Here is a 14,108-nt window from a genome sequence, read left to right on the forward strand (position 1 = left end):
TCTGTTCTCACACACACACACACACACCACACCACACCACACCACACCACACCACACCACACCACACCACACACACACACACACAGCCTTAACCATTTAGACAGCTGTAATACTATTAAGTGTTTAACCTCTGAGAACTCATCTCTCTCTATGTTTCTAATCCTCAGTGGTGGAATTGTAAAATAATTGATTTATGAAACGGTTAAACTGTCTATTATGAGAAGATGTATTTATATCCTGACGGTTCTGGGATTTCCCCAGTGCAGCAGAATGAATAAATGCCTCCCCTTTTCTATCCTCTCCTCCTCTCCTCTCCTCCTCCCCTCCTCTCCTCTTCTATCCTCTCCCCTCCCCTCTACTCTCCCCTCTCCTCCTCTTCTATCCCCTCCCCTCTCTCCTCTCCCCTCTCCCCTCTACTCTCTCCTCTCCTCTCTCCTCTCCTCTCTCCTCTCTCCTCTCCCCTCTCCCCTCTACTCTCCCCTCTCTCCTCTCTCCTCTCTCCTCTCCCCTCTACTCTCCCCTCTCCCCTCTCCCCTCCCTCTACACTAGAGTACAGTCCACATTACATCAGTCCTCCCTCTACAGTCCACATTACATCAGTCCTCCCTCTACAGTCCACATTACATCAGTCCTCCCTCTACAGTCCACATTACATCAGTCCTCCCTCTACAGTCCACATTACATCAGTCCTCCCTCTACAGTCCACATTACATCAGTCCTCCCTATACAGTCCACATTACATCAGTCCTCCCTCTACAGTCCACATTACATCAGTCCTCCCTCTAACTGAGACGTGATGACCAGCCCTGTGGGTTAGAGTTAGGAACTGAGACCAGCCCTGTGGGTTAGAGTTAGGAACTGAGACCAGCCCTGTGGGTTAGAGTTAGGAACTGAGACCAGCCCTGTGGGTTAGAGTTAGGAACTGAGACCAGCCCTGTGGGTTAGAGTTAGGAAACTGAGACCAGCCCTGTGGGTTAGAGTTAGGAACTGAGACCAGCCCTGTGGGTTAGAGTTAGGAACTGAGACCATCCTGTGGGTTAGAGTTTAGGACCAGCCCTGTGGGTTAGAGTTAGGAACTGAGACCAGCCCTGTGGTTAGAGTTAGGAACTGAGACCAGCCCTGTGGGTTAGAGTTAGGAACTGAGAACAAGCCCTGTGGGTTAGAGTTAGGAACTGAGACCAGCCCTGTGGTTAGAGTTAGGAACTGAGACCAGCCCTGTGGGTTAGAGTTAGGAACTGAGACCAGCCCTGTGGGTTAGAGTTAGGAACTGAGACCAGCCCTGTGGGTTAGATTAGGAACTGAGACCAGCCCTGTGGGTTAGAGTTAGGAACTGAGACCAGCCCTGTGGGTTAGAGTTAGGAACTGAGACCAGCCCTGTGGGTTAGAGTTAGGAACTGAGACCAGCCCTGTGGGTAGAGTTTAGGAACTGAGACCAACCCTGTGGGTTAGAGTTAGGAACTGAGACCAGCCCTGTGGGTTAGAGTTAGGAACTGAGACCAGCCCTGTGGGTTAGAGTTAGGAACTGAGACCAGCCCTGTGGGTTAGAGTTAGGAACTGAGACCAGCCCTGTGGGGGTTAGAGTTAGGAACTGAGACAGCCTGTGGGGTTAGAGTTAGGAACTGAGCCCAGCCCTGTGGGTTAGAGTTAGGAACTGAGCCCAGCCCTGTGGGTTAGAGTTAGGAACTGAGACCAGCCTGGGGGTTAGAGTTAGGAAACTGAGACCAGCCCTGTGGGTTAGAGTTAGACTGAACGAGCCACCCCCTGTGGTTAGAGTTGTTAGTGAGACTGGAGACAGCCCTGTGGGTTGGAGTTAGTTAGGAACTGAGACCAGCCCTGTGGGTTAGAGTTAGGAACTGAGACCAGCCCTGTGGGTTTAGAGTTAGGAACTGAGACCAGCCCTGTGGGTTAGAGTTAGGAACTGAGACCAGCCCTAGACTGCCTGGGTTAGAGTTAGGAACTGAGACAGCCCTGTGTTAGAGTGGGCTGTGGGTGGTTAGAGTTAGGAACTGAGACCAGCCCTGTGGGTGTGGGTTAGAGTTAGGAACTGAGACCAGCCCTGTGGGTTAGAGTTAGGAACTGAGACCCAGCCCTGTGGGTTAGAGTTAGGAACTGAGACCAGCCCTGTGGGTTAGAGTTAGGAACTGAGACAGCCCCTGTGGGTTAGAGTTAGGAACTGAGACCAGCCCTGTGGGTTAGAGTTAGGAACTGAGACCAGCCCTGTGGGTTAGAAGTAGGAACTGAGACCAGCCCTGTGGGTTAGAGTTAGGAACTGAGACCAGCCTGTGGGTTAGAGTTAGGAACTGAGACCAGCCCTGTGGGTTAGAGTTAGGAACTGAGACCAGCCCTGTGGGTTAGAGTTAGGAACTGAGACCAGCCCTGTGGGTTAGAGTTAGGAACTGAGACCAGCCCTGTGGGTTAGAGTTAGGAACTGAGACCAGCCCTGTGGGTTAGAGTTAGGAACTGAGACCAGCCCTGTGGGTTAGAGTTAGGAACTGAGACCAGCCCCTGTGGGTTAGAGTTAGGAACTGAGGACCAGCCTAGTAGAGTTAGTAACTGCGCCAGCCCTGTGGGTTAGAGTTAGGAACTGAGACCAGCCCTGTGGGTTAGAGTTAGGAACTGAGACCAGCCCTGTGGGTTAGAGTTAGGAACTGAGACCAGCCCTGTGGGTTAGAGTTAGGAACTGAGACCAGCCCTGTGGGTTAGAGTTAGGAACTGAGACCAGCCCTGTGGGTTAGAGTTAGGAACTGAGACCAGCCCTGTGGGTTAGAGTTAGGAACTGAGACCAGCCCTGTGGGTTAGAGTTAGGAACTGAGACCAGCCCTGTGGGTTAGAGTTAGGAACTGAGACCAGCCCTGTGGGTTAGAGTTAGGAACTGAGACCAGCCCTGTGGGTTAGAGTTAGGAACTGAGACCAGCCCTGTGGGTTAGAGTTAGGAACTGAGACCAGCCCTGTGGGTTAGAGTTAGGAACTGAGACCAGCCCTGTGGGTTAGAGTTAGGAACTGAGACCAGCCCTGTGGGTTAGAGTTAGGAACTGAGACCAGCCCTGTGGGTTAGAGTTAGGAACTGAGACCAGCCCTGTGGGTTAGAGTTAGGAACTGAGAGCCTGTGGGTAGCCCTGTGGGTTAGAGTTAGGAACTGAGACCAGCCCTGTGGGTTAGAGTTAGGAACTGAGACCAGCCCTGTGGGTTAGAGTTAGGAACTGAGACCAGCCCTGTGGGTTAGAGTTAGGAACTGAGACCAGCCCTGTGGGTTAGAGTTAGGAACTGAGACCAGCCCTGTGGGTTAGAGTTAGGAACTGAGACCAGCCCTGTGGGTTAGAGTTAGGAACTGAGACCAGCCCTGTGGGTTAGAGTTAGGAACTGAGACCAAGGGGGGGGGGGGGGGACCCCTGTGGGTTAGAGTTAGGAACTGAGACCAGCCCTGTGGGTTAGAGTTAGGAACTGAGACCAGCCCTGTGGGTTAGAGTTAGGAACTGAGACCAGCCCTGTGGGTTAGAGTTAGGAACTGAGACCAGCCCTGTGGGTTAGAGTTAGGAACTGAGACCAGCCCTGTGGGTTAGAGTTAGGAACTGAGACCAGCCCTGTGGGTTAGAGTTAGGAACTGAGACCAGCCCTGTGGGTTAGAGTTAGGAACTGAGACCAGCCCTGTGGGTTAGAGTTAGGAACTGAGACCAGCCCTGTGGGTTAGAGTTAGGAACTGAGACCAGCCCTGTGGGTTAGAGTTAGGAACTGAGACCAGCCCTGTGGGTTAGAGTTAGGAACTGAGACCAGCCCTGTGGGTTAGAGTTAGGAACTGAGACCAGCCCTGTGGGTTAGAGTTAGGAACTGAGACCAGCCCTGTGGGTTAGAGTTAGGAACTGAGACCAGCCCTGTGGGTTAGAGTTAGGAACTGAGACCAGCCCTGTGGGTTAGAGTTAGGAACTGAGACCAGCCCTGTGGGTTAGAGTTAGGAACTGAGACCAGCCCTGTGGGTTAGAGTTAGGAACTGAGACCAGCCCTGTGGGTTAGAGTTAGGAACTGAGACCAGCCCTGTGGGTTAGAGTTAGGAACTGAGACCAGCCCTGTGGGTTAGAGTTAGGAACTGAGACCAGCCCTGTGGGTTAGAGTTAGGAACTGAGACCAGCCCTGTGGGTTAGAGTTAGGAACTGAGACCAGCCCTGTGGGTTAGAGTTAGGAACTGAGACCAGCCCTGTGGGTTAGAGTTAGGAACTGAGACCAGCCCTGTGGGTTAGAGTTAGGAACTGAGACCAGCCCTGTGGGTTTAGAGTTAGGAACTGAGACCAGCCCTGTGGGTTAGAGTTAGGAACTGCGACCAGCCCCTGTGGGTTAGAGTTAGGAACTGAGACCAGCCCTGTGGGTTAGAGTTAGGAACTGAGACCAGCCCTGTGGGTTAGAGTTAGGAACTGAGACCAGCCCTGTGGGTTAGAGTTAGGAACTGAGACCAGCCCTGTGGGTTAGAGTAGGAACTGAGACCAGCCCTGTGGGTTAGAGTTAGGAACTGAGACCAGCCCTGTGGGTTAGAGTTAGGAACTGAGACCAGCCCTGTGGGTTAGAGTTAGGAAACTGAGACCAGCCCTGTGGGTTAGAGTTGGAACCAGCCCTGTGGGTTAGAGTTAGGAACTGAGACCAGCCCTGTGGGTTAGAGTTAGGAACTGAGACCAGCCCTGTGGGTTAGAGTTAGGAACTGAGACCAGCCCTGTGGGTTAGAGTTAGAAAACTGAGACCAGCCCTGTGGGTTAGAGTTAGGAACTGAGACCAGCCTGTGGGTTAGAGTTAGGAACTGAGACCAGCCCTGTGGGCTAGAGTAGGAACTGAGACCAGCCCTGTGGGTTAGAGTTAGGAACTGAGACCAGCCCTGTGGGTTAGAGTTAGGAACTGAGACCAGCCCTGTGGGTTAGAGTTAGGAACTGAGACCAGCCCTGTGGGTTAGAGTTAGGAACTGAGACCAGCCCTGTGGGTTAGAGTTAGGAACTGAGACCAGCCCTGTGGGTTAGAGTTAGGAACTGAGACCAGCCCTGTGGGTTAGAGTTAGGAACTGAGACCAGCCCTGTGGGTTAGAGTTAGGAACTGGGACCAGCCCTGTGGGTTAGAGTTAGGAACTGAGACCAGCCCTGTGGGTTAGAGTTAGGAATTGAGACCAGTCCTGTGGGTTAGAGTTAGGAACTGAGACATTTATTTTATTATTTTATTTATTATATAAACCTAACCCTTTATTTAACCAGGTAGACCAGTTGAGAACAAGTTCTCATTTACAACTGCGACCTGGCCAAGATAAAGCAAAGCAGTTCGACACATACAACAACAGAGTTACACATGGAGTAAAACAAACATACAGTCATTAATACAGTAGAAAAATAAGTCTATATACAATGTGAGCAAATTAGGTGAGATAAGGGAGGTAAAGGCAATAAAAAGGCCATGGTGGCAAAGTAAATACAATATAGCAAGTAAAACACTGGAATGGTAGATTTGACAGTAGATGAGATCTCTCTGATCTGATTGGTTGTGTTTTTCCAGGGCGACTGTGACATCTCTCTGATCTGATTGGTTGTGTGTTTCCAGGGCGACTGTGAGGACCATGCCACCTTGCTGTGCAGTCTGCTGCTTGGCTTCGGCCTGGATGCCTACGTGTGTGTTGGCACTAAGCCCAAGGGTTTGGCACACACCTGGGTGATGACCAGGGGCACTGACAGCACCATCACCTTCTGGGAGAGCCTGACCGCACACAGGTGAGACTAAAGCCCGGTTCAGATACGACGAGACCAGACTGTTTCAGAAAGGTTGTAGCTGACTGAAGACAAGACATTCAGATGAAAAAAAGACCAGCCCCCGGGGGGGGCTTCCCGAGTGGCCGGCGGTCTGAGGCACTGCATCGCAGGCTGTGTCACAACCGGCCTTGACCGGGAGTCTCATAAGACGGTGCACATTTGTCTCATCGTGCTCTAGCGACTCCTTGTGGCGGGTCGGGATGCTGCAGGCTGACTTGGGTCGTCAGTTGAACAGTGTTTTTCCTCCAACACGTTGGTGCGGGCGGGTGTTAAGAAGCACGGTTTGGCGGGTCGTGTTTCAGAGGACACGTGACCTTGGTCTCTCGAGCCCGTTGGGGAGTTGCAGCGAGGAGACGAGACGGGAACTGGGGAGAAAGACCAGACACAGTGCAGACCGTTTCCATGGTAATGCCGCCTCTTCACAATGACAGGATTTCTTGAAACAAAGTTGCCTCTTGTTGTAGCAGCAAGGTGTTGCAGCAGCAAGGCAACAAGGGGTTGCAGCAGCTTGGTGTTGCAGCAGAAAGGTGTTGCAGCAGCAAGGCAACAAGGTGTTGCTGCAGCAAGGTGTTGCAGCAGAAAGGCAACAAGGTGTTGCAGCAGCAAGGTGTTGCAGCAGCAAGGCAGCAAGGTGTTGCAGCAGTAAGGTGTTGCAGCAGCAAGGCAACAAGGTGTTGCAGCAGCAAGGTGTTGCAGCAGCAAGGCAACAAGGTGTTGCAGCAGCAAGGTGTTGCAGCAGCAAGGCAGCAAGGTGTTGCAGCAGCTAGGTGTTGCAGCAGAAAGGTGTTGCAGCAGCAAGGCAGCAAGGTGTTGCAGCAGCAAGGTGTTGCAGCAGAAAGGTGTTGCAGCAGCAAGGCAACAAGGTGTTGCAGCATTTCAGCAGCTAGGTGTTGTAGCAGTAAGGTGTTGTAGCAGTAAGGTGTTGTAGCAGCTAGGTGTTGTAGCAGCTAGGTGTAGCAGCTAGGTGTTGTAGCAGCTAGGTGTTGCAGCAGTAAGGTGTGGTAGCAGTAAGGTGTTGCAGCAGCTAGGTGTTGCAGCAGCTAGGTGTTGCAGCAGCTAGGTGTTGCATCAGCTAGGTGTTGCAGCAGCTAGGTGTTGTAGCAGCTAGGTGTTGCAGCAGTAAGGTGTTGTAGCAGCTAGGTGTTGTAGCAGCTAGGTGTTGCAGCAATAAGGTGTTGTAGCAGCTAGGTGTTGCAGCAGTAAGGTGTGGTAGCAGTAAGGTGTTGCAGCAGCTAGGTGTTGCAGCAGCAGCTAGGTGTTGTAGCAAACAAGTTTCATGAAATACATTCACCAGAAACATTACACACTTTGCGACTCGTCAGTGAAATATCAACAAGCTGGACTAGCTATTACTGCAGCAAAACAGCTGGACTAGCTATTACTGCAGCAAAACAGCTAGACTAGCTATTACTGCAGCAAAACAGCTAGACTAGCTATTACTGCAGCAAAACAGCTAGACTAGCTATTACTGCAGCAATACAGCTAGACTAGCAATTACTGCAGCAAAACAGCTAGACTAGCTATTACTGCAGCAAAACGGCTAGACTAGCTATTACTGCAGCAAAACGGCTAGACTAGCTATTACTGCAGCAATACAGCTAGACTAGCTATTACTGCAGCAAAACAGCTAGACTAGCTATTACTGCCGCAAAACAGCTAGACTAGCTATTACTGCAGCAAAACAGCTAGACTAGCTATTACTGCAGCAAAACAGCTAGACTAGCTATTACTGCAGCAAAACGGCTTGACTAGCTATTACTGCAGCAAAACGGCTAGACTAGCTATTACTTCAGCAAAACAGCTAGACTAGCTATTACTGCAGCAAAACGGCTAAACTAGCTATTACTGCAGCTAAACGGCTAGACTAGCTATTACTGCAGCTAAACGGCTAGACTAGCTATTACTGCAGCAAAACGGCTAGACTAGCTATTACTGCAGCAAAACGGCTAGACTAGCTATTACTGCAGCAAACGGCTAGACTAGCTATTACTGCAGCAAAACGGCTAGACTAGCTATTACTGCAGCAAAACGGCTAGACTAGCTATTACTGCAGCTAAACGGCTAGACTAGCTATTACTGCAGCAAAACGGCTAGACTAGCTATTACTGCAGCAAAACGGCTAGACTAGCTATTACTGCAGCAAAACGGCTAGACTAGCTATTACTGCAGCTAAACGGCTAGACTAGCTATTACTGCAGCTAAACGGCTAGACTAGCTATTACTGCAGCTAAACGGCTAGACTAGCTATTACTGCAGCTAAATGGCTAGACTAGCTATTACTGCAGCTAAATGGCTAGACTAGCTATTACTGCAGCTAAACGGCTAGACTAGCTATTACTGCAGCAAAACGGCTAGACTAGCTATTACTGCAGCAAAACGGCTAGACTAGCTATTACTGCAGCAAAACGGCTAAACTAGCTATTACTGCAGCTAAACGGCTAGACTAGCAATTACTGCAGCTAAACGGCTAGACTAGCTATTACTGCAGCAAAACGGCTAGACTAGCTTTTACTGCAGCAAAACGGCTAGACTAGCTATTACTGCAGCTAAACGGCTAGACTAGCTATTACTGCAGCTGAACGGCTAGACTAGCTATTACTGCAGCTAAACGGCTAGACTAGCTATTACTGCAGCTGAACGGCTAGACTAGCTATTACTGCAGCTAAACGGCTAGACTAGCTATTACTGCAGCTAAACGGCTAGACTAGCTATTACTGCAGCTAAACGGCTAGACTAGCTATTACTGCCGCTAAACGGCTAGACTAGCTATTACTGCCGCAAAACAGCTAGACTAGCTATTACTGCAGCAATACAGCTAGACTAGCTATTACTGCAGCTAAACAGCTAGCTCGCTGTCCGCTTGGCTAACTAGTTAGCTGCTTGGCTGAACGCAGAAAGTCAGCGAACTTGTTCTCTGATTTGGCTAAAGCGAGTCGCAAGTTTTTCGTTAAGATTTGACATGTTTAATTTTGGAAACTCCAGCAGCCAATATGCGATGTTCCTTAATAAGCCAGACCGGTTCAGATCAAACAAACTTTGTTCTTCAGCTGCATAAACACGTCAGGTGTTTTAGATGTGAACTGGGCTTATAAAACACCTGCAATAATTTGTGCTCTGTTTCTCTGTCAGAGTTTCTACTAGGTTAACTGAGTCCCCTTCACCAGGGAGCAGCAATGTAGTGAATAGAGCTGTTTTATTTTTTATTTTATTTTACCGTTATTTTACCAGGTAGGTTGACTGAGAACACGTTCTCATTTACAGCAACGACCTGGGGAATAGTTACAGGGGAGAGGAGGAGGGATGAACGAGCCAATTGGAAGCTGGGGATGATTAGACAGCCATGATGGTATGAGGTCCAGATTGGGAATTTAGCCAGGACACCGGGGTTAACACCCCTACTCTATGATAAGCACCATGGGATCTTTAATGACCTCAGAGAGTCAGGACACCCGTTTAACGTCCCATCCGAAAGACAGCACCCTACACAGGGCAATGTCCCCAATCACTGCCCTGGGGCAATGTCCCCAATCACTGCCCTGGGGCAATGTCCCCAATCACTGCCCTGGGGCAATGTCCCTAATCACTGCCCTGGGGCAATGTCCCCAATCACTGCCCTGGGGCATTGGGATATTTTTATTTTAGACCAGAGGAAAGAGCGCCTCCTACTGGCCCTGTGATGATCCCTTACTCTAGTCTGTACGTCAGTGACATGTCTGTTCTACACAATACATTTCTACCTGTTCAACCATTTTGTTTGTGTGTTTTTTTAAGGTACCTCCACCAGGCCGTTGACCCAGATGCCCCTCCGCTGGCCCCCCAGCCCCGTCCCTCCTATCCCTACAGGACCGTAGGCTGTGTGTTCAACCACAAGGCCTTCCTGGCCAACTGCCAGCCGTCGGACGCTTTGGAACTCTGCGCGTTTGACTTCCACAACCAGTCCCAGTGGAAAGTTATGAGTGAGGAGGCCGTTGGCTCAGTTTGCTCCCCGGGTAGCACCACCTCTCTGCCACCTCTACCTCCTCTCTGTGGCCCCTCGCTGGAGCCCAGCGCTGCCTCCAACCAGCTGGAACTGGAGATGAGGTACCTGGTGATGGAACACAGGAAGGTGAGAGTACAAAATAACAGCGTACAGATTGGTTCAGTTTTAACCTGTAACACCTGGCGGAGCCCGTACCTGCCAGCCGTGTTGTGTTGTGTGAAATACAATACAGGATATTAACACAGTCTCTCTCCAGGACCTGTATTATAGTAGATCTCTGTGTCTCCCTCCAGGACCTGTATTATAGTAGATCTCTGTGTCTCCCTCCGGGACCTGTATTATAGTAGATCTCTGTGTCTCCCCTCCGGGACCTGTATTATAGTAGATCTCTGTGTCTCCCCTCCAGGACCTGTATTATAGTAGATCTCTGTGTCTCCCCTCCAGGACCTGTATTATAGTAGATCTCTCCCCTCCAGGACCTGTATTATAGTAGATCTCTGTGTCTCCCTCCAGGACCTGTATTATAGTAAATCTCTGTGTCTCCCTCCAGGACCTGTATTATAGTAGATCTCTGTGTCTCCCTCCAGGACCTGTATTATAGTAGATCTCTGTGTCTCCCCTCCAGGACCTGTATTATAGTAGATCTCTGTGTTTCCCTCCAGGACCTGTATTATAGTAGATCTCTGTGTCTCCCTCCAGGACCTGTATTATAGTAGATCTCTGTGTTTCCCTCCAGGACCTGTATTATAGTAGATCTCTGTGTCTCCCCTCCAGGACCTGTATTATAGTAGATCTCTCCCCTCCAGGACCTGTATTATAGTAGATCTCTGTGTCTCCCTCCAGGACCTGTATTATAGTAAATCTCTGTGTCTCCCTCCAGGACCTGTATTATAGTAGATCTCTGTGTCTCCCTCCAAGACCTGTATTATAGTAGATCTCTGTGTCTCCCCTCCAGGACCTGTATTATAGTAGATCTCTGTGTTTCCCTCCAGGACCTGTATTATAGTAGATCTCTGTGTCTCCCTCCAGGACCTGTATTATAGTAGATCTCTGTGTTTCCCTCCAGGACCTGTATTATAGTAGATCTCTGTGTCTCCCTCCAGGACCTGTATTATAGTAGATCTCTGTGTCTCCTCCAGGACCTGTATTATAGTAGATCTCTGTGTCTCCCTCCAGGACCTGTATTATAGTAGATCTCTGTGTCTCCCTCCAGGACCTGTATTATAGTAGATCTCTCCCTTCCAGGACCTGTATTATAGTAGATCTCTGTGTCTCCCCTCCAGGACCTGTATCATAGTAGATCTCTGTGTTTCCCTCCAGGACCTGTATTATAGTAGATCTCTGTGTCTCCCTCCAGGACCTGTATTATAGTAGATCTCTGTGTCTCCCTCCAGGACCTGTATTATAGTAGATCTGTGTCTCCCTCCAGGACCTGTATTATAGTAGATCTCTGTGTCTCCCTCCAGGACCTGTATTATAGTAGATCTCTGTGTCTCCCCTCCAGGACCTGTATTATAGTAGATCTCTGTGTCTCCCTCCAGGACCTGTATTATAGTAGATCTCTGTGTCTCCCTCCAGGACCTGTATTATAGTAGATCTCTGTGTCTCGCCTCCAGGACCTGTATTATAGTAGATCTCTGTGTCTCCCTCCAGGACCTGTATTATAGTAGATCTCTCCCCTCCAGGACCTGTATTATAGTAGATCTCTCCACTCCAGGACCTGTATTATAGTAGATCTCTGGGTCTCCCTCCAGGACCTGTATTATAGTAGATCTCTCCCCTCCAGGACCTGTATTATAGTAGATCTCTGTGTCTCCCTCCAGGACCTGTATTATAGTATATCTCTGTTTCTCCCTCCAGGACCTGTATTATAGTAGATCTCTCCCCTCCAGGACCTGTATTATAGTAGATCTCTCCCCTCCAGGACCTGTATTATAGTAGATCTCTGTGTCTCCCTCCAGGACCTGTATTATAGTAGATCTCTGTGTCTCCCTCCAGGACCTGTATTATAGTAGATCTCTGTGTCTCCCTCCAGGACCTGTATTATAGTAGATCTCTGTGTCTCCCCTCCAGGACCTGTATTATAGTAGATCTCTGTGTCTCCCTCCAGGACCTGTATTATAGTAGATCTCTGTTTCTCCCTCCAGGACCTGTATTATAGTAGATCTCTCCCCTCCAGGACCTGTATTATAGTAGATCTCTCCCCTCCAGGACCTGTATTATAGTAGATCTCTCCCCTCCAGGACCTGTATTATAGTAGATCTCTGTGTCTCCCTCAGGACCTGTATTATAGTAGATCTCTGTGTCTCCCTCCAGGACCTGTATTATAGTAGATCTCTGTGTTTCCCTCCAGGACCTGTATTATAGTAGATCTCTCCCCTCCAGGACCTGTATTATAGTTGATCTCTGTGTCTCCCTCCAGGACCTGTATTATAGTAGATCTCTGTGTCTCCCTCCAGGACCTGTATTATAGTAGATCTCTGTGTCTCCCCTCCAGGACCTGTATTATAGTAGATCTCTCCCCTCCAGGACCTGTATTATAGTAGATCTCTGTGTCTCCCTCCAGGACCTGTATTATAGTAGATCTCTGTGTCTCCCCTCCAGGACCTGTATTATAGTAGATCTCTGTGTCTCCCTCCAGGACCTGTATTATAGTAGATCTCTGTGTCTCCCCTCCAGGACCTGTATTATAGTAGATCTCTGTGTCTCCCTCCAGGACCTGTATTATAGTAGATCTCTGTGTCTCGCCTCCAGGACCTGTATTATAGTAGATCTCTGTGTCTCCCTCCAGGACCTGTATTATAGTAGATCTCTCCCCTCCAGGACCTGTATTATAGTAGATCTCTCCACTCCAGGACCTGTATTATAGTAGATCTCTGGGTCTCCCTCCAGGACCTGTATTATAGTAGATCTCTCCCCTCCAGGACCTGTATTATAGTAGATCTCTGTGTCTCCCTCCAGGACCTGTATTATAGTATATCTCTGTTTCTCCCTCCAGGACCTGTATTATAGTAGATCTCTCCCCTCCAGGACCTGTATTATAGTAGATCTCTCCCCTCCAGGACCTGTATTATAGTAGATCTCTGTGTCTCCCTCCAGGACCTGTATTATAGTAGATCTCTGTGTCTCCCTCCAGGACCTGTATTATAGTAGATCTCTGTGTCTCCCTCCAGGACCTGTATTATAGTAGATCTCTGTTTCTCCCTCCAGGACCTGTATTATAGTAGATCTCTCCCTCCAGGACCTGTATTATAGTAGAATCTCCTCCCCTCCAGGACCTGTATTATAGTAGATCTCTCCCCTCCAGGACCTGTATTATAGTAGATCTCTGTGTCTCCCTCAGGACCTGTATTATAGTAGATCTCTGTGTCTCCCTCCAGGACCTGTATTATAGTAGATCTCTGTGTTTCCCTCCAGGACCTGTATTATAGTAGATCTCTCCCCTCCAGGACCTGTATTATAGTTGATCTCTGTGTCTCCCTCCAGGACCTGTATTATAGTAGATCTCTGTGTCTCCCTCCAGGACCTGTATTATAGTAGATCTCTGTGTCTCCCCTTCCAGGACCTGTATTATAGTAGATCTCTCCCTCCAGGACCTGTATTATAGTAGATCTCTGTGTCTCCCTCCAGGACCTGTATTATAGTAGATCTCTGTGTCTCCCTCCAGGACCTGTATTATAGTAGATCTCTGTGTCTCCCTCCAGGACCTGTATTATAGTAGATCTCTGTGTCTCCCCTCCAGGACCTGTATTATAGTAGATCTCTGTGTCTCCCTCCAGGACCTGTATTATAGTAGATCTCTGTGTCTCGCCTCCAGGACCTGTATTATAGTAGATCTCTGTGTCTCCCTCCAGGACCTGTATTATAGTAGATCTCTCCCCTCCAGGACCTGTATTATAGTAGATCTCTCCCCTCCAGGACCTGTATTATAGTAGATCTCTGGGTCTCCCTCCAGGACCTGTATTATAGTAGATCTCTCCCCTCCAGGACCTGTATTATAGTAGATCTCTGTGTCTCCCTCCAGGACCTGTATTATAGTAGATCTCTGTTTCTCCCTCCAGGACCTGTATTATAGTAGATCTCTCCCTCCAGGACCTGTATTATAGTAGATCTCTCCCTCCAGGACCTGTATTATAGTAGATCTCTGTGTCTCCCAGGACCTGTATTATAGTAGATCTCTGTGTCTCCCTCCAGGACCTGTATTATAGTAGATCTCTGTGTCTCCCTCCAGGACCTGTATTATAGTAGATCTCTGTGTCTCCCTCCAGGACCTGTATTATAGTAGATCTCTGTGTCTCCCTCCAGGACCTGTATTATAGTAGATCTCTGTTCTCCCTCCAGGACCTGTATATAGTAGATCT

At 49.1% G+C, this 14,108-nt stretch overlaps 1 protein-coding gene across 2 annotated transcripts in view; it reads left to right on the forward strand.

Annotated features, from left to right (window-relative positions):
- The window catches only part of LOC115188999 (centrosomal protein of 76 kDa-like), a 34,548-nt gene that overhangs the window by 13,322 nt on the left and 7,118 nt on the right, over positions 1-14,108 (forward strand). For both annotated transcript variants that reach the window (XM_029747811.1, XM_029747812.1), the window contains exons 9-10: positions 5,563-5,729; positions 9,540-9,873. In XM_029747811.1, the coding sequence (XP_029603671.1) occupies positions 5,563-5,729; positions 9,540-9,873 (501 nt within the window). The remainder of the gene's footprint in view (positions 1-5,562; positions 5,730-9,539; positions 9,874-14,108) is intronic.

Source organism: Salmo trutta, unplaced genomic scaffold, assembly GCF_901001165.1.
Source record: "Salmo trutta unplaced genomic scaffold, fSalTru1.1, whole genome shotgun sequence".
In the NCBI taxonomy this organism is placed as follows: domain Eukaryota; kingdom Metazoa; phylum Chordata; class Actinopteri; order Salmoniformes; family Salmonidae; genus Salmo; species Salmo trutta.